We start from the raw sequence: 20894 nt of genomic DNA on the forward strand, positions 1-20894 counted from the left end.
TAGGAGCCTCTGGCTATTGTCATTCCTTGTTTTTGGAGATGGAGTCTCACTCTGTCACCCAGGGCTGGAGTGTGGTGGTGTGATCTCAGCTCACTGCAACCTCTGCCTCCTGGGTTCAAGCAATTCTCCTGTCTCAGCCTCCCGAGTAGCTAGGACTACAAGCGCATGCCACCATGCCCAGCTAATTTTTTGTATTTTTCAGTAGAGACGGGGTTTCACCATATTGATCAGGCTGGTCTTGAACTCCTGACGTCAGGTGATCCACCTGCCTCAGCCTCCCAAAGTACTGGAATTATAGGTGTGAGCCACCGTGCCCGGCCATCATTTCTTCTGCATTCTCTTCTTTCCTGTCTGCGCCACATATTTACCCCACACAGGTCTTCTTGAAAGGTCCCTTGCATCATGTTACTGTTGAGTGACATGTTCCATGCTCACTCTCATTTACTGAGCATGTACTCGATATCAGGCACTGGGCTGGGCAGGGTATTTCGAGTTTTACTTTATTTTCCTGCACGGCAGACATTTTTAGCCCTACTTTACCACTTCAGAAGGAAACTGAAGAGAGAATATAAGTAACTTAGTCGGCCGGGCGCGGTGGCTCAAGCCTGTAATCCCAGCACTTTGGGAGGCCGAGACGGGCGGATCACGAGGTCAGGAGATCGAGACCATCCTGGCTAACACGGTGAAACCCCATCTCTACTAAAAATACAAAAAACTAGCCGGGCGAGGTGGCGGGCGCCTGTAGTCCCAGCTACTCGGGAGGCTGAGGCAGGAGAATGGCGTGAACCTGGGAGGCGGAGCTTGCAGCGAGCTGAGATCCGGCCACTGCACTCCAGCCTGGGCGACAGAGCGAGACTCCGTCTCAAAAAAAAAAAAAAAAAAAAAAAAAAGTAACTTAGTCGAAGACACACAGTTTGTAAGTGGTAAAGCTGAGTTCAAGTGCAAAATCATCTGACTCTAAAACTTTTTCCTCTCTGCATTCAGCCTCCCCCATGAAAGTCCAGCACTGAAGGTCTTCATTGCACAGCCCCAGATGCCTTTCCAGCCTGACTTTTAAATATCCCCTAGACAATCAAAGAGCATTATGGAGGGTCTAGCAGGCTCAGAGGAAGTCAAGAGGAAAAAGGCAGCTCAAATAGTTTTTTGTGGGGGAAGCAAAAAAAAAAAAAAAAAAAGCACAACTAAACAAAGACATGGACATGGCATAAAGTAAGTGACAAATATCTGCTGAAGTGCCATAAATGTTCAGAGAAAAGGGATGTGGGTGAGAATGAGCAGTCAGGAAATGGTTCCCACCAGAAGCCAGGCAGTGGCTGAGGCTTCAGGGATGAACCAAATTTGGACAAGAGAAGGATGCTCCTCATCTAACACTTGATTTCATCGCTACCTGTTCTCTGCCATTTCTTCAGTCTCCCTCAACTCCAGATGACCCTGGCCTGCCTCTGCACTTCCCTGCATGTGCTTTCTTTGGACACTTCCTGCTTCCTCTCCCTTCCAGTGTGTAAAGTGCTGGATGGCAGGAACACAGCGTTTCTCATCTTTTATCATCATCCACCAACATCTTCCTTCCTATGACCACACACACACACACACACACACACAGCATCTAGCACCATGCCTCGCTCACCAAAGACAGTCAATACTTGTGCGTTGAACAAATGAAGCAAAAGGTTCCAAGTTCTTATCTCAGTTCAACAATTTCACCATGTTGGTCAGGCTGGTCTCGAACTCTTGACCTCATGATCTGCCCGCCTCGACCTCCCAAAGTGCTGGGATTACAGGCGTGAGCCACTGCGCCTGGTATCATTTCTCAGGTACTGTGCACATTCACCACCCCGAAAGCATCCCAGACCAGACCTTTGATTGGCTGTCTGCCTCTGTCCATCCCTGGAAGATTTTGGGCCTCAGCTCCCCCGTCTATAAACAGTGGGGGTGGCCCAGCCATGGTCCTCTTACCCATGCGTAAGAATCACAGAATCTCCAATAAAGCTTGTTAAAAGTCCAGGGTTGGCTTCATTTCCCAGAGATTCTGACACAAGTGTGGCAGCAGAAATCTGGATTTTAGTATGTATCCCAGGGGACTCTGAAGAAGAGGGTCATTGGGCTGCCCTTGGAGAAACCCTGTGCTAGGTGACCCAGCTAGTTTCTATGAATCTAGAATGGAAAAGGGCGACAGACCCTGTGTGTGGGGCTCCTGAAGGCATCCAGTTGGGGACAGACCTCTCCCAAGCACAATCACGTCTTAATTTTCAGAGCCATCCACTTGAAAGCTAATGACCCAGTGTGTTTGCAGCGGTGGGACAATCAGCGTCCCGGATCCCTCCTGGAGATTCCGCAGGGCCCCTTAACGAAATGGATTCCTCTCGCCTTCCCTGCTGTGCGGCAGGGGCTGATCCTGAATTGACTCGAGATCTGTTTTTTGTTTGTTTGTTCTTCAGGTGAAGGGGTTTCTATTTCTGATGAGGGCCCTCCTGGCTAAGACATCTCGTTTGGGAAAGGCAGTGTTTGCTAAGCTCTTGGAGGCTCCAGGCTCCTGGAGAGGGAGCAATATCCCCACTGCGCTGGGGAGGAGGCCTTTGTAGTGTCGACCTGCTGTTTGTGTTTCAGGCTCTAAGGGAAGGGTGGCTCCTAATTAAAGGCATAAATGCTTTAATCCCTGGCCTGAGGGCTTCCCATAGCGCATTAGCCGTATTAGGAAGGAAATGGATTGTAATCCCTTTAATATAAACCTGGAGGAAGTTGAGGGCTTCTGATTGGGGAGAAGAATTTCCTCCTGTGATTTAACAATATTAACATACTGAATTTGCATAGGCCGAAATTTGGGGCCCAGCTCTCTCCAGGCTATGGTAGGAGATGTGGGAGTCACTCTCAGATGCCTTTTGGGGTGTTCTTGTTCCTATTTCCGTCGAATGAATGAAGGTTACAATAATTTAACTCCTACAGCATACCAGACTAGGTGTTAAGTAATTGATATTTTTCTTCTTTAGTTTTCACATCTAACCCTGTTGTATATGTATGGGGTTATTTTCTCAGTATAGATATTTAGATTTAGAGGTGAGTATCCTCACTGGAGGTAGCAGGGGAGAAGGAGGAATGATGCCTGTTGAGGGCCTTTGGTGTGCCCCTGCTTTGTATAACCTGTTTATTGGATCTTGTCCTTACACCTTTTTTTGCATCCTTTAAAATAATGTTTATTTTAACGTAACCGTGCTTCTAGAAATACACTCATATTTCTATATGAGCGTTTTTTTTCAAAATAATATAATTTGGTTTATCTTACCTTACACAATTTGAACCCAAAATTTGGATGTGATTTAAACTTTAACAAAACGAAAGCAGGATTTGCTTTCTGGGTTATTTTTCATCTCTTACAAATGTAGGGAAAGATTCTCCCTTGCCTGCTGCTAAAGGAGAAAATGAGAACCATGAAAACATTTACCCGTTTTGAACTTCAGAAAAAGTCACATGTATTGCGTTGTAAAAACTTAAAAATTGGTACAACATGATGTTTCGCAGTGTTTCAGGGCAAGCTCTCTCAAAGTTCAGTAACTATGTGGTCGTCGGGGTGGTGGAAGCCTGTGCAGGCATTGAGGATTTCAATCTCAGTGAAGAGGGCACTGAGCTCCTGGGAGCGAAGTGACTTGTCCACACTGCCAGAACCAGCGGGTGGCTGAGCTGAGGGCCCTGCCACTCCTGCAGCTTGTTGCACTAACGTTGCTGCATTGGCACTGAAGCTCAGAGATTCTGCAGAAACATGCCGGGCGCGGTGGCTCACGCCTGTAATCCCAGCACTTTGGGAGGCCGAGGTGGGCAGATCATGAGGTCAGGAGTTCGAGACCAGCCTGACCAACATGGTGAAATCCTGTCTCTACTAAAAATACAAAAACTAGCTGGGCGTGGCGGTGCATGCCTATAATCCCAGCTACTCAGGAGACTGAGGCAGGAGAATCGCTTGAACCCAGGAGGCAGAGGTTGCAGTGAGCCAAGATCATGTCACTGCACTCCAGCCTGGGTGACAGAGTGAGACTATCTCAAAAAAAAAGGAAAAAAGACAAAAAAAAAAAAAACCTGACTGCAGTGAAGGTAGCACACAAAGGGGGTTAAAAAGAGGCTCGAGTACATGGACCAGCAAGGCCTGAGCACAAGTGCCAGTGACCTTATCATCCTTCTGGCCTGATTTCCCTTCTGCTGCCCTTGAACGCTCATTTGGGAGGCACAGAAAACCTTTTAGTGTCAGGGCAGTGTTGCTCTGCAGGGCTCCTTGGGAGGCTACGGTACCTAAATTAGGGATATTGTCCATCTTCCCTGTTGGCTTCAAGTACCACCCATATCCAGCAATTCCAGAGTGTATAACATGTTCAGAACTTTCTTCTCTGAACTATAAACCCTTCTGCTCATGGTGTTTACTCGCCTCTTCTTGGAAACCACACAGGCTCCACAACTGGAATATGATCCCAGCTGCACTGACAGATTTATTCCTGGCATTAGTTCATTTTCTGTTGCTTATAACAGAATATCTGAAACTGGGTAATTAATAAAGAAAAGTCATTTATTTCTCACAGTTACAAAGGCTGAGATGTCCAAGGCCAAGGGGCCGTATCTGGTGACAGCCTTCCTGCTGGTGGGAACTCTTCAGAGTCCCAAAGCAGAGCAGAGCATCACCTGGTGAGGGGCTGGGCATGCCAACGTGCTAGCTCAGGTCTCTTTTCCTCTTCTTCTAAAGACACCAGTTGCCCTCCCATGATAACCCATTACTCCACTAACCCATTAATTCATTAATTCATGAAGAGCCCTCATGACTCAGTCACCCTGTAAAGTCCCCACCTCTCAGTCCTGCTACATAGAAGATTAAATTTCCACATGAGTTTTGGAGGAGACAAATATTCAAACCATAGCACTTCCCAAACTGATGCCTCCTTCTGCCCTTCCCACCTCAGCAAAGGACCATCAAGTTCCAATGGCTTATTTGAGAAATCTGGGAATCCTTTTTGAACCTACTCTGTCTTGCCACTGCCTCTTCCTGATAATGATTAAATCCTATGTGGTCTACTTTCCTAACGTCTCTTGAACCTACTCACTTCTCTCCATATCTACTGCCGTCTCATCCAACTGTCCCAGCCATCATCATCATCATCATCATCATCCAGTGGCCTACAATGGATAAAGTCAAAAGTTCTTCCCATACCTTGCTTGATGAGGTAGCATCCCCTCTCCAGCCTCATCTGGAGCTGCCCTTGTCCCTCCTGGCTCTGCTCCAGCAGAGCAGCTTCTCTCCTACACTTGGGAAGTCCATTTCCTGCCCTAGGGCGGTGAACAGAACTCTCCTTCCCCTTTAGAACCAAGATAAAATGTCATTGCTTGAGGCAAGTCTTCTCTGACCAGATCCCAAGACTGGATCAACCTCCGCTACTCCACATTTCTCCTTCATGGCACTTGTCAAAATTGTAATGAAAGACTCACTTGTGTGATGATTTGAATATTTATCTGCCACCGTACTGTAACTTCATAAGGACAGAGACCATTTCTATTCTTTTTCATTACCATAATTCCAGGCCCTTGCACAATGCCTGAGATACAGCAGGAACTCAAAAAATATGGGGGCAAATACTGGTATGAAGAACACTAAGCACCTTCACAGACATATCTGTTGACTTCGTACGCTCTTTTCAGGTAGATGTTACCTCTGTTTTACAGATGATCAAACTGCCTTTTATTAATCTTACATGATTTACTCAAAGACATGAGGATAGCAAGTATCCGAATTTGAATTCAGGACTCCAAAAGTGTACTTGGTAATATTTTTCTGAAAAAGACATACTTGGGTCACAAAAATCACTTGTTATGCCCCAGCTGTCCCCTCTACTCTTATCCCTGTGGCCACTCTGTTCTTTGCCTTAGCCTTGGCCATCTCTTTCAGTTTTATTTAATTCACAAGCACTTCTTAAATCCCCACACTTAAGTGTCCATGCACTGAGTAATAAAAAGTAAGATCCAGCTCTTTCCCTCAAGAATCCCACAGTTAGGAGAAATAACTATGTGAGCTCTCCAACCTTGAATTTGTAGGTATTGTTTCAGCTGACAGTTACAGAAACTCATCTGAAATTGGCATTAGTAAGAAAGGGAATGTACTGGCTCACATAAACTGCGAAGTGTAGATGTAGGTCAAACTTCAGGCACGGTTATATCCAGGGGCTCAGTGTTAGTCAAAATGCTATTGCTGTTTCTATCTCTTGGGTATTTTTTTCTTTGTGCTGATTTTATTATTGGCCTGACTTTCTCTACACAGTGGCTTCAGGCAGCTTGAGGCTCACATGGTTCTTAGTGCCTGCTGTTTCAGCTCTTCCTTCCCAAGAGCTAGGGATGGCACTCATCAGTCCAGCTTGGATCATGAGCCTCTCCCTGAATCAATCACTCTGGCCTAGAGAGTGGAATATTCTGGTGGCAATGTGCCCATTTAGAGTTGGAGTAGGATCAGCACCACCCACACCATGTGATCCCCAAACGGGAGTGTCCTAGTCCATTTTTTGTTGCTATAACAGAATACAACGACTAGGTAATTTATAAAAAACAGAAGTTTAAGGCTGGGCCTGGTGGCTGACGCCTGTAATCCTAGCGCTTTGGGAGGCCGAGGCGGGCAGATGAATTGAGTTCAGAAGTTTGAGAGCAGCCTGGCCAACATGGTGGAACCTTGTCTCCATTAAAAATATGAAAAAAGTTAGTTAGGCGTGGTGGTGCATGCCAATAATCCTAGTTACTCAGGAGGCTGAGGTGGGAGGATTGCTTGAACCCAAGAGGCAGAGATTGCAGTGAACCAAGATTGCACCATTGCACACTCCAGCCTGGGCAACAGAGCAAGGCTCCATCTCAATAAAAACAAAAACAACAACAAAACCCAGAAGTTTATTTGGCTCACAGTTTTTGAGGTCAGGAAGTTCAAGGGCATGGCAGCGGCTTCTGGCAAAGCCTTTCATACTGTATTATAACGTGGTACAAAGTGGGAGGGCAAGTGAGTGTGTGCAAAAGTGGTGAAACATAAGGGGCGGCCTCATTTTATAACAACTGGCTCTTGGTGTAACTAATCCAGTCCTGAGACAGCAATAACTCATTCACTATGGCGAGAATTAACGCAGTCCCAAGAAAGTGGCATTAATCCCTCTTAACCACCTACTCGAATCTTAAAAGGCCTCACCTCCCAACACTGCCATGCTGGAGACTAAATATCTAACACATGAATTCTGTGGACACACTCAAACCAAAGAAAGGCAAGAAGCAGTTCTCTGAGGGGAAGTTGGCATTCCATTAAAGAAAGAAGAAGAATGCCAGAGATTTCCAGCTGACTCAATCTCTTGACCTTGCCCATCATTCACTTCTTTCTAGGCACGTGGCTCATTCTTCTTGTTCTCAGTGGTTCCTGCCTTTAGGCTTTGCACTAGCTGATTGCTGTTTCTGGAATCAGCCTCCAGATCTTTGCATGGCTGGTTCTTTCCCATGCTTCAGATCTCTACTATAACATCACCCTCTAGGAGAGACCTTCTTGGACCTCGCATCTGAAGTGCCACTAGTCATTCTCTTGTGCATCACCTGGCTTATTTTCTCTATCTATGGAGGGTGACCTACTTATTATTGTGTTTGCTCTGTGTTTTCATCTCACCGGAATGTAAGCAGAGAGTTCCATCTATTTTAGTCATTCTTGTGTCTATAAAGTTCAGAACAATGCCCAAACACAAAATAAGTGCTCAGTAAATATTGGTTGGATAAATGAGTCTATGGTGGCACCTAGTGAGATAAAGGAAAGCTTTATGGAGGAGGTGTCCCTTAAAGAAGGTGGATTATTCAAATCCCAACCTCAGGGCTGGGGCCAAGGATATTTTAGTGGCTACAGATGTGGCTGGTCGTGGTATTGACATCCAAGATGTGTCTATGGTTGTCAACTATGATATGGCCAAAAATATTGAAGATTACATCCACCCCATTGGCTGCACGGGACGAGCAGGCAAGAGTAGGGTGGCCATCACTTTCCTCACAAAAGAGGACTCTGCTGTGTTCTACGAGCTGAAGCAAGCCATCCTGGAAAGCCCAGTGTCTTCCACTAGCCAACAACCCAGATGCCTAACATAAGCCAGGCACCATCCTCACCAAGAAGTGCCGGAAAGAGACCATCTTTGCCTGACACAGCACTCTTCCTGTGGGCTGAGGGCATCTCCGAAGCTGCCTGATGCCTGTTCTTCAGAAACCTCACATCCCTCTTTCCAGGTCCTCATTCTTGGGTTATGGGGGCTTAGGAAAACAATCAGACTCACTAGCCCAGACCCTCAGGTCGGGAGGCCTGTGTGTGGGGCTGCAAAAGGAGCAGACAACGCTGTTGGAGGCAGGGAGAGGAAATTACCACAGCTTTTTGGCCCAGCTCTGCCCTTCTTTGCTTTGGGATTGCACTGGGCCATCAGCTCATGCCAGGCTATGGGGGCAGCCATTTGACATTGCTGCCCAGACTGAACAGAAACCTGGCTGCCTGATGGGACCTCCTTTGGCACAGACTTGACTGTGTAACTGTATAAACTGCAGCAGCATCGTTGCCCTAGATGCCCCAGGGGACCTGGCACCATGAAGATTACGGACAGTGGAATCTTCCTGTCATCTGGACAGCTGTTTTCCTGTTTCGGTGGTAAAGTCGAGCGCCTTTAGACCTGTGCACAGCCCCGCACCAAGGGGTGCTGTGTGCTCTAGGCATCCCCTCCCGCAGGGGATTTTCTAAGTAGATGGGGGGACAGGGCGAACTGGCTGTGTCCATCTTTGTCACTGAGTGAAATCTCTGTTTTCTATTCTCTGAGAAGATAAGTTTGTATGTTCTGAGAATAAATACGTGAATATTAAAAAAAATTATATATATAATATAATATGTAACATATATATGTTTACTATAATATATAATTAAATATACATATTTATATATAATTACATAAAATATATAAAATATACATAAATATATATACAATTTAACATATATAACAAAGTTTACCATTTTAATCACTTTTATGTGCATAATTCAGTGGCATTAAATACATTCACAATGGGCAACCATCACCACCATCCATTCCCAGAACATTTTTTTTTTTTTTTTTTGAGACGGAGTCTCACTCTGTCGCCCAGGCTGGAGTGCAGTGGCCGGATCTCAGCTCACTATAAGCTCCGCCTCCCGGGTTTACGCCATTCTCCTGCCTCAGCCTCCCAAGTAGCTGGGACTACAGGCGCCCGCCACCTGGCCCGGCTAGTTTTTTGTATTTTTTAGTAGAGAAGGCGTTTCACCGTGTTAGCCAGGATGGTCTCGATCTCCTGACCTCGTGATCCGCCCGTCTCGGCCTCCCAAAGTGCTGGGATGACAGGCTTGAGCCACCGCGCCCAGCTTCCTAGAACTTTTTAAAATATTCTGAAACAAAAACTTCATATCCATTAAACAATAACTCCCCGTTCCTCCCCTCAGTCTCTGGCAACTATCATTCTATTTTCTATCTCTATGAATTGTACTTCTCTAGGTACCTCACAGAAGTGGAATCAGGTAGCATTTGTCTTTTTGTGACCGACTTATTTTGCTTTATTTCACTTAGCATAATGTCCTCAAGATTTATCCATGCTGTAGCATGTGTCAGAATTGCCTTCCCTTTTTTTTTTTTTTCTTAAATTTTGTTTCGAGACAGAGTCTCGCTCTGTCACCCGGGCTGGCGTGCAGTGGTGTGATCTCGGCTCAGCCTCCTGAGTAGCTGGGACTACAGGCATGCACCACCACGCCTGACTAATTTTTCTATTTTCAGTAGAGACAGGGTTTCTCTATGTTAGTCAGGCTGGTCTGGAACTCCTGACCTCAGGCAACCCGCCTGCCTCGGCCTCCCAAGTTGCTGGGATTACAGGCATGAGCCACTGCGCCCGGCCTCCCTTTTAAGGCTGAATAATATTCCATTGTACATATATCCCAAATCCATTCATCTCTGAAGGACATTTAAGTTGTTTCCACCTTTTGACTATTGTGAATCATGCTGTTGTGAACATTGGGGCACAGGTATCCATTTGAGCCCTTGCTTTCAATTCTTTTTTGTTTATAACTAGAAGTGGTCTTGCTAAATCAAATGGTTTTAATTTCTCCACATCCTCACCAAAGCTTGTTTCTGTATATTTTTTTTTATTGTAGCCACACACTATGAATGTCAAAAAGTATGACATTTTGACAATTTTGAGCCAGCCTGTCAGGCAACCGAGGCCTGGGTGGCAGTCTATGGTGCGAAGTGGATTTAGTCACACACAGTCTGATGTTATAAACCACGTGGGCTCTATTTACCTTTCTCTCCTAGGAACAGAGAGATTCTGTAGAGTGTCAGAAAGCACTGGTCCCCAAGACCTTCCAGTGCTGCCAGGATTCATGTTGGCTCTGGTGAGCCAGGGACAGGGGAACTGACCTGCAGGCAGCCCGAGCAGCCACCCACCCACCCACCTCACAATGACAGAGACCCTCATCATAGGTCAGGGCTCAACTCAAAGACAGGCGTGGCAGTGGGACACAGCAACAGGACTCTCCATGTGGCAAGGGCACCTGGAGGTGGGAGGGCAGGAGCGTCGTCTTGCCCTGGCAGAAGAAAGGGTCGGCTCTGTCTGCATGGCAGCTGGTCCCCAGCCCTAGGAGAGAAGCTGTCTGTGAGCAAAAGAAAGGGAACGCAGGGGTTTGTTGAGGTCTGAGCACCACCCTGCTGGGCCACTGTCTGCTGAAGGGAGTGGGGCTTAGGGGAGGGTTCCCTGGGAATGCAGTGGAGTACCCCTCAAGGATCTAGGGGGCCATGCACACAAGCAGTCTGTGCAGCGAGGGCCCTGCTAGGACTTTAGGGCTGGAAGGGAGGGATCGGAGTTAGGCCTACAAACTACTGTCGTTCAACTGGGAATGCAGAGTCTTGCAACTTTCTTCACTTTGGATACTCCCCTCTGAATAAAGGTGGCTCTGAGTCCTAGGCCTGGGCCTTCCTCCATCCAGGGGGAGTGCTGAGGCCTGGTTCAGAGGAACATGTGAGCAGGAGCCAGTTCATACTGGCTCACAAGAGCCCATCCTGTGCATATCTGTGCAACTCAGTGCCAATGATGTTATGTTGATAGCCTGAAATGAGCCACGATAGGAGCATTTACACCACAGAAATTGGCAGATGCTATAAACCCAGGGCCTATTTTCCCTGAAAACATGGTTGTTAAACATTTACCAGCACTTCACTTGCCCTAGGATCAGATATACCTCTCAAACAGTAAACCTGATCAGTAAATGTGATCTTCTACACAACCCTCATTCTTCCTGAGTCCTGCTCCAGCCCTTTTGTCCCAGGGACCCTGGTATCACCACCAACCCCTTGATGATGGAGTGACATGCAGGGTGGGAGCCCAGGGAAGATGGGGAGGAGTGGGCTAAGAAAGCTGGGGCAGCCATGCTGGGTTGGCACAGCTTGATGATAGTGGCTGCTTTCCTTGTCTGTGGCAGAGCAGGGCTAAACAACTTGTCTGTGTCTAGGTCTTTCGCCATGGCAGGTGTGAAATACCCGGGACAGGTGAGTGATGTGGGTTACTGTCCCCTGCGATGGTCTCAGAGTTGGGTAGCCTCAGCAAGCCCCTGGAAGGGCCAGGCTCCTTGAGGCTCCTCCTTCTCATCTTTCTGGAATGATAGTTTTGGGGTTTTTTTGGGTTTTTTTTTTTTTTTTTTTTTTGGTTTTTTGTACAAGAAGAAGATAACTGAGTTCTCTTCTTTATAATTTTCTGAGGGTTCAGTTATTTACTTGACATGCGCTTATTAGGCACCCACAGTGTGCCAGGCCCTGTGCTGGGCTTTGGGACTGCAGAGATGTCTAAGTACACTAAACCTGATCTAGTGTACTTTATTAAATCCATCGCAGTACACCCTGTAAGTGCTGTTGTGGAGGGTTGTGAGGAACAAGGAAAGGGTTTAACTCCTGGGAGGTGGAGAATAAAAGGGTGGGAGAGATGTTTTGGGGAAGTGACATTTAGTCTGGGTCTTGGAGGATAGATAGGAGTTTGCTAGTCTGTGAGGAGGGCAACTTGCATTTCCATCAGGAGATAGGAAAAAGCACATGCCAGGCCCATGCGAGTGGGAGGAAGTGAGGCTGGAGTAGAGAGGGCAGGAAGGTGGTGGGATGGTAAAAGTGGGTCACAGCCAGATCATCTGGGCTCTGAATGTCAGGCCCAAAGTCAGCCTTTGTCCTACAAACAGCAAGAAGCCATTGAATGGCTTTAAGCGGAGGAGTGACGAGGGGGAATCTCTTGTTTTATATTCTCCTTGTGCTTTAGGACCCTGTGGATTTAGACATATACCAAAGCTCCCACATGGTCGACTATCAACCCTACGGGAAGCACAAATACTCCAGGGTCACGCCGCAAGAGGTAGGAAGGCATGCAAGTCCTGTCATTCAATCAACTGTCCACTGAAATCCCCTCTATTGCTTCATTTGTATTACAAATGTGGACATTTGGGCACTTGTTAGAACAATATCCAATGCCAGGAGATGTGACTTAGAGATCTTTTATGTGCATGTGCATGTATGCGTATGTTTTTTTTTTTTTTTTTGAGACGGAGTCTCACTCTATCACCCAGGCTGGAGTGTAGTGGCGCAATCTCGGCTCACTACAAGTTCTGCCGCCTGTCCTGGTTCAAGCAATTCTCCTGCCTCAACCTCCCTAGTCGCTGGGATTACAGGTGCCTGCCACCACGTCGGCTAACTTTTGTATTTTTAGTAGAGATGGGATTTCACCATTTTGGCCAGGCTGATCTTGAACTCCTGACCTCGTGATCCACCTGCCTCGGCCTCCCAAAGTGCTGGGATTACAGGCGTGAGCCACTGTGGCCGGCCATGTGTGTATGTTTTCAAATGTACATCAAATATGTCTTGCATACAAAAGATTATAACTAATACACATTTACAATTTAAATTACACTGATAAACACCGATATAACCATTACAGACAGCTTAAAACATGGCACATTAACAGTAGCAGTACCTTGTAGCCTCTTGGGTAGCCCACAGATTTACCCCTCCTCCCATCTCCAGAAGTGGTTAATCATTCCCTCGTAGGCCAATTGCAGTGGCTTACACCTGTAATCCCAGCATTTTGGGAGGCCAAGGCAGGCAAGAGTTGAGGCCAGGGGTTTGAGACCAGGAGTTTGAGGCCAGCAGTTTGAGACCAGCCTGGCCGATATGGCGAAATCCCGTCTCTACAAAAATTACAAAAATTTGCCTGACGTGTTGGTGCACGCTTGTATTCTCAGCTGTGTGGAAGACTGAGACAACAGAATCACTTGAACCCGGAAAGCATAGCAAAACTCTATCCCACCCCCAAAAAATCGTTCCCTTGTGTGTTTTTCTAAAAACTCATTTTACCTTATACGTATATATCCCTTCAAACAAATTGTTTGGTTTTGCCTTTTTGAACTTTATTACATATTGGATTTGTACCCTTCCGCAATTGTCACTTTTTGCTAAACATTATGGTATATTATTCATTTTCTGCTGCATAGTATTACATTGCGTGAATATGCCACAGTGTACTGTATTTGTCTCTTCTGTATCTGTCTCTTCTTATTGGTGGACATTTGAGTGCTTTGTTCCTACTCTTCCCACTCCCAAATGCTGCACTGAAGATGAGATAAGACACATCCTAATGTTCAAGTGTTTATCCATTCCAGGAGTGGAATTGTTTGTCATGGAGTATTAAGTAAAATCACTGTTTTCCAGAGTGGTTGCACCAATTTACATTATAGCCAGCAGGAGACGGTTACTTCTGTTGCTCTGCAATGTTGCCATTGCTTGGTATTGGCAGACATTTTAATTTTTGCCAGTTTGGTGGGTGCAAAATCATATTTTCCTGTGGTCATAATTTTCATTTCACTGACTATTAATGAGGTTGGCCACCTTTTTAATTGTTGATGGAGATTTGTTATTTGATAAAATGTCTGTTCATGTCTTTTGCTCATTTTTCTACTGGGTTGCTTGTCTTTTTCTTATTAATTTGTAGGGCTTCTAAAAAATATTCTAAGCATTTTTCCTTTTTTTTTTTTTGAGGAGTCTGGCTCTGTTGCCCAGGCTGGAGTGCAGTGGTGCAATCTCGGCTCACTGCAACCTCTGCCTCCTGGGTTCAAGTGATTCTCCTGCCTCAGCCTCCTGAGTAGCTGGAATTACAGGCGTGCACCACCACACCCAGCTAACTTTTGTATTTTTAGTGGAGATGAGGTTTCACCATGTTGGCCAGGCTGGTCTCGAACTCCTGTCCTCAAGTGATCCACTCACCTCGGCCTCCCAAATTGCTGGGATTACAGGCGTGAGCCACCACATCTGGCCCTAAGCATTTTTCATTTGTCAGTTATATATGTGGATAAACTCTTCTCCAGTTTGTGGTTTGACTTTGCACTAAATATTTCAGGGAGTGTGAATTGTGATTTTTAATATAGTTAGATTTATCAGTTTTTTCCTTTATCATTTTCTCTTTTCTTTTCTTTTTTTTTTTTTTTTTGAGAAGGAGTCTTGCTCTGTCGCCCAGGCTGGAGTGCAGTGGCCGGATCTCAGCTCACTGCAAGCTCTGCCTCCCAGGTTTACGCCATTCTCCTGCCTCAGCCTCCCAAGTAGCTGGGACTACAGGCGCCCGCCACCTCACCTGGCTAGTTTTTTGTATTTTTTAGTAGAGACGGGGTTTCACCGTGTTAGCCAGGATGGTCTCGATCTCCTGACCTCGTGATCCACCCGTCTCGGCCTCCCAAAGTGCTGGGATGACAGGCTTGAGCCACCGCGCCCGGCCTTCTCTTTTCAAGATTACTTAAAAATCTTTTCTTGTCCTGAGGTTTCCCCACTGAGAAAAGAAGATCTAAACAAACAAAGATGGATCAATCCCTGAGATGTTATTTAACGGAAGCAAAGTGTGGAATGGAATATAATATTCATCATTTCTGTACAAACCAAGGGAAGAAGATATACACATACATGTTTATATGCATATCAAATATTTCTAGAGAGACACAAAAAGCACTGATAGCAGTGGTTGTCTCTGGAGATGGGAACCGAGGGAGGAGGAGAATGGAAAAGAGACTTACTTTTCACTATAAGCTCTTTTGTGTAATTTCAGTATTCCCTCTGCTGTATAGGTTACATTCAAGGACAAATTTAAAGTTTTAAAAAAATAAAGCAAAGAAGGGTGTGCTCTGTCTTGGATGCTTCCAAGAAAAGCTACATCATCTCTCGTCTCTCACCCCTCCATTCATGTGTGATTTGTTTCCACAGCAGGCAAAGCTCGATGCTCAACTCCGGGACAAAGAGTTTTATAGGCCCATCCCTAACCCCAACCCCAAGCTAACGGATGGGTACCCTGCTTTCAAAAGACCCCACATGACTGCCAAAGACCTGGGACTTCCTGGCTTCTTCCCATCACAGGAACATGAGGCCACATGGGAGGACGAGCGCAAGTTCACCAGTACCTGCCATTTCACATATCCAGCTTCCCACGATCTGCACCTGGCCCAGGGTGACCCCAACCAGCTCCTCCGGAGTGCTGACTTTCCGTGCCTCCTGGATCCCAAGCACCAGCCTGCTGCAGAGATAGCCAAAGGCTACCTGCTACTGCCAGGGTGTCCCTGTCTTCATCACCATATAGTCAAGGTCCCTATCTTGAACCGGTGGGGACCCTTGATGCCATTTTACCAGTAGGAAGGATGAAAATACCTTCCAAAGGCTCTTCCAAGGGCATGTGGAAATCCTACGACCTTGGAGTACAGAGAGGAGAACTGAAAATAAAACTGGAAAGATGTTCCAACTGCAATGGGACCCTGGGATCATGTTCATTCTACCTCTCTCCCTGGGCTGCCCTGGGCTACAGCATGCCCATTGCAGAGAGAGGAAGAGAGGGAGGGAGGGGAAATCAGTGTGTATTTAGAACTGAAATTTGTGTCATGTTTCATTATAATTAAGAATCCTGGCCAGGTGCTGTGGCTCATGCCTATAATCCCAGACTTTGGGAAGCCAAGGCAGGTGGATCACCTAAGGTCAGGAATTCAAGACCAGCCTGGCCAACATGGTAATACAAAAATTAGCCAGGTGTGGTGGCTTACACCTGTAGTCCCAGCTACTCGGGAGGCTAAGGCACAAGAATCACTTGAACCCAGAAGGCAGAGATTGCAGTGAGCTGAGATCACGCCACTGCACTCCAGCCTGGGCAACAGAGTGAGACTTGGTCTCGGGCGGGTGGAGGGAGGGGGGAAGAGTCCTATTGTAAAGATTCTTACTGTTTTAAGCATTTATTAATAAAGTGGGGAAAAGTGTGTTTCCCACAGTCATCTAGATATTGGCTGTGACTGCAAAACGTGAGGTGCTGTTGGATAACTTTTCCCCTCAATATTCTTATTTTAGTTTATCCATCACTCCTGCCTTGTAGCAATCAACAGCAACAGTTTAAAGGGCATTGTTTCATACTTTTCTTCTTGCTCAGTGGAATGCACGTAAACATACATACGTATGAGTCAGTGAGGAAATAGGTTAAGCGGCTATAACAAAGAGAACCAAAACATAGTAACTTGACCAACATGCTAGTTTATTTCTCTCTTGCCTAATAGTTCAGAGGTAGACAGTTAGGAGGGTAGAACATGTTTGTTGTGGCTTCATTTCTAGGTCCAAGGTGGATGCTATGACCTGAATTATGTATCCCACAAATGCATATGTTGAAACTCTAACCCCCAATGTGATTGTATTTGGAAATAAAGCTTTTAGGAGGCAATTAAGGTTAATCGAGGGCATAAGAGTAGGGCCTTAATCCAGCAGGACACCTCTTCTAATAGGCGTCCTTATTAGAAGAGGAAGAGAAAGAGATCTTTCTATCCATGTACATGCACTGAGGAATGGTCATGGGAGGACGTTCTGAAGGCAGCTGTGTCCAAGTCAGGAAGAGAGCCCCCACCAGAGACCAAACCCTGCTGGACCTTGAACTTGGACTTTCCAGCCTCCAGAACTGTGAGAAAATAAATTTCTGTTGTTTTAGTTGCCCAGTCTGTGGTGTTTCGTTATGGCAGCCCAGGCTGACTGATACAGTGGCTGATTCAGTTGTTGACATTTTTCAGTTAGCAGAAAGAAGAGTAACCAGGGGTATACAGATACTTTTCTTTTAGCAGCACAATGCAGAAATGATATTCTTCACTTACTGTCTTATCCCCTCGGTCAGCGCTTAATTATACAGCCATACCAAACCCTGAGGAAGGCCAGGAAGTATAATCTTTATTTTGGATGGCCATGTTCCCAGCTAAAAATGAGGGGTTTATTAGTTTAGAAGGAGAAGATAGATTTTGGTTGTGACTATCCAGCTTTGCACAATGCACGAGAAATCTTTTGCTTTGGGATCATACTGTACACCATTGTTTCCCCTAGGGAATCTTATTAAAATGCAATTTTGGTTCTGTAGTTCTGGGGTGTACATTCTGCATTTCCAACAAGCTCCCACTATTCTATTTCCTACCTCTATGAGATCAACTTTTTAAAAAACTCCACAGATGAGTGAGAACATGCACGATGCCAATGCTGCAGGACCGTAGGGCACTCTGGAGTAGCCAGGCTGGACACAATACTCTGCAGGCTGATTTCCCACCCACTTATAGATCTAATTATTTTTAATGACTACCTAATATTCCATTGAATTGATGCATGTTGATGTATTACAATTTCATTATTAGTGGATAGTCATGCTTTTCCAGTTTTTCCTGTACACATAGTGCTGTGATAACTATTCATGAACATATATCCTTACCTATTGATGTTTTTATTTCTGTAAGACAGAATCCTACAAGTTATTTAGATGGTGGGCACCATCTTAAATAAGCTCTAAAATTATGAAATTTTAGATATGTAATGTGATAATATTTTTTCTAGCATAAAATAATGCCTTCAGTAGAAAATATTGCAAAGTGAAGAAAAGTTTGAAAGAAGAAAAGGAGACCACCTATAAAATCCCACTACTCAGTGATAACTACTGTTAACATTTTGATGCCAGGGTGGCAGGATAAAGGTTAAAATCTTGACTTTTTGTTTTATTTTGGTTTTTGTTTTTTTGAGACAGGATTTCACTCTTATTGTCCAGGCTGGAGTATGATGGCACCATCTCAGCTCACTGCAACCTCCACCTCCCGGGTTCAAGTGATTCTCCTGCCTCAGTCTCCCAAGTAGCTGGGATTACAGGTGCATGCCACCAAGCCCAGCTAATTTTTGTATTTTTAATAGAGATGGGATTTCACCATGTTAGCCAGGCTGGTCTCAAACTCCTGACCTCAGGTGATCCATCCGCCTTGGCCTCCCAAAATGCTGGGATTACAGGTGTGAGCCAGCACACTTGGCCAAAATCTTGATTTTGGAGTCAGACAAAACTGAGGCTTCACCCATGCCTTAATTGACTATTTACTAGCTGAGGATGTTCTAGAAAATCTCTCTGAACGTCAACTGTCTCATCTGTAAGAGGAATTAATAATGCTCCTATCTTATGAATGAACCCTGAGCAGTGCCTGAGATAGTCAGTGAGACCTTTTGTGCACATATTTACAAAATTCACACTGACTTCTGTAATCATTTTTGTTTGTCTGTTTTTGGGCAATAATACATTTTATTAAGGTATTTTTTCATGCCTACTTTCTATCTCTTGTATCATCCCCTGGTTTATTTCTTTCTTTTTAAAAAATTATTTAAAAAATTACCACATAATAATTGTACATATTTGTAGGGTACTTGGTGATGTTTTGATGTATGCAATGTGTAGTGGTCTAATCAGAGTGTGATGATTAATACTGAGTGTCAACTTGATTGGATTGAAGGATACAAAGTATTGATCCTGGGTGTGTCTGTGAGGGTATTGCCAAAAGGAGACTGACATTTGAATCAGTGGGCTGGAAAAGGCAGACCCATCCTTAATCTGGGTGAGCACCATCTAATCAGCTGCCAGCTTGGCTAGAATATAAAGCAGGTAGAAAACCGTGGAAAGACTAGACTGGCCTAGCCTCCCAGCCTATATCCTTCTCCCGTGCTGGATGCTTCCTGGCCTCGAACGTGGACTCCAAGTTCTTCAGTTTTCGGACTTGGACTGGCTTCCTTGCTCCTCAGATGGCCTGTTGTGGGAACTTGTGATTGTGTGAGTTAATAATAAGCTCCCATATATATATTATATATATAAGATATATATATGGATATAGGATATCTATTCTTATCAGTTCTGTCCCTCTAGAGAACCCTGACTAATATACAGAGTAACCAGTATATTCATAACCTCAAACATTTATCATTTCTTTATCTTTGGAACATTCAAAATCTTCTCTTCTAGCAATTTGAATGTATATGATAAATTGTTGTTGGCTCTAGTCGCTCTATCGTGCTGTAGAATAGTAAAGCTTATTTCTCTTATCTAGCTATAATTTTGTATCCTTTAATCAACCTCTCCCTATGTTCCTTCCCCTCCTACCCTTCCCAGCCTCTAGTAACCACTATTCTACTTTCTATTTCTGTGAGAGTAACTTTTTAAAAGACTTCATATATGGCCAGGCGTGGTGGTGGCTCACACCTGTAGTCCCAGCACTTTGGGATGCTGAGGCGGTGGATCCCCTGAGGTTGGGAGTTCAAGACCAGCCTGACCAACATGGAGAAATCCCGTCTCTACTAAAAATACAAAAAAATTAACCAGACGTGGTGGTGCATGCCTGTAATCCCAGCTACTGGGGAGGTTGAGGCAGGAGAATTGCTTGAACCTGGGAGGTGGAGGTTGTGGTGAGCTGAGATTGATCCATTGCACTCCAGCCTACACGACACAGCAAGCCTCCGTCTCAAAAAAATAAAATAAAAAATAAAACATAAAAAGATTTCATATATGAGTGAGAACATGTAATATTTGTCTTTCTGTGCCTGGCTCATTTTGCTTACCATAATGTCCTCCAGGTTCATCCATGTCAGGATTTTATTCCTTTTTGCGGCTGAATAGTTTTCCACTCAAATATATACCACATGTTTTGAACCATTCGTCTGTTGATGGATGCTTAGGTTGATTGATATTTTGGCTATTGTGAATGGTGCTGCAATAAATGTGGGAGTGCAGATGCCTCTTTGATATACTGATTTCCTTTACTTTGAATAAATACCCAGTAGTAGGATTGCTGGATCATACTGAGTACTGTAATTTTAAATCCTGCTTGATTTTAATTGCATTAACTATCAACATTCCCACTCAACCTTAAAACTTTATAAACATCATTGCATGAACATACCATAATTTACTGTTGTTAGCTATTCAAGATTTTTTCCATTATGCATTTTCTCTTACAAATAAGGGATAAGGGGACATTTTTTACAATATAAACCTTTGTTCTGTAATTAGTTTGAAAAGGAGTAGCAGGCCAGGTGCAGTGGCTCATGCCTGTAATCCCAGCACTTCGGGAGGCATAGATGGCTGAATCATCTGAGGTCAGGAGTTCAAGACCAGCCTGGCCAACATGGGGAAACCCTGTCTCTACTAAAAATACAAAAATTAGCCAGGTGTGGTGGCAGGCGCCTGTAATCCCACCTAGTCAGGGTCTGAGGCAGGGAAAATCGCTTGAACCCAGGAAGTGGAGGTTGCAGTGAGCCGAGATCGCACCATTGCATTCCAGCCTGGGCGACAGAGACTCCATCTCGAAAGAAAGAAAGAAAGAAAGAAAGAAAGAAAGAAAGAAAGAAAGAAAGAAAGAAAGAAAGAAAGAAGAAAGAAAGAAAGAAAGAAGAGTAAAAAAGAAAAGGAGGAGCAAAGTTACTGGGTTGAAATGCACGAACACATTCTTGATGCGTATTACCAATTACTACTTTCTAATCAGATGTATTTTTAAT

At 44.9% G+C, this 20894-nt stretch overlaps 1 protein-coding gene across 1 annotated transcript; it reads left to right on the forward strand.

The window, feature by feature from the left end:
- The first annotated feature begins 10548 nt into the window (after positions 1-10548).
- On the forward strand, positions 10549-15833 carry TEX37 (testis expressed 37). The gene is made up of 4 exons (XM_025354577.1): positions 10549-10680; positions 11534-11570; positions 12325-12417; positions 15303-15833. The coding sequence occupies exons 2-4, from the start codon at positions 11544-11546 to the stop codon at positions 15723-15725; spliced, it is 543 nt and encodes a 180-aa protein (XP_025210362.1). The 5' UTR covers positions 10549-10680; positions 11534-11543; the 3' UTR covers positions 15726-15833.
- Positions 15834-20894: the final 5061 nt, after the last annotated feature.

The sequence above is a fragment of the Theropithecus gelada genome, chromosome 13 (genome assembly GCF_003255815.1).
Source record: "Theropithecus gelada isolate Dixy chromosome 13, Tgel_1.0, whole genome shotgun sequence".
Taxonomy (NCBI): Eukaryota; Metazoa; Chordata; class Mammalia; order Primates; family Cercopithecidae; genus Theropithecus; species Theropithecus gelada.

Coding starts and splice junctions, on each gene's coding strand:
- TEX37 (XM_025354577.1), top strand. CDS start 11,544: ATGGCAGGTGTGAAATACCCGGGACAG. Junction 11,571..12,324: donor GTGTGAAATACCCGGGACAG/GTGAGTGATGTG, acceptor CTTGTGCTTTAG/GACCCTGTGGATTTAGACAT. Junction 12,418..15,302: donor CCAGGGTCACGCCGCAAGAG/GTAGGAAGGCAT, acceptor TTGTTTCCACAG/CAGGCAAAGCTCGATGCTCA.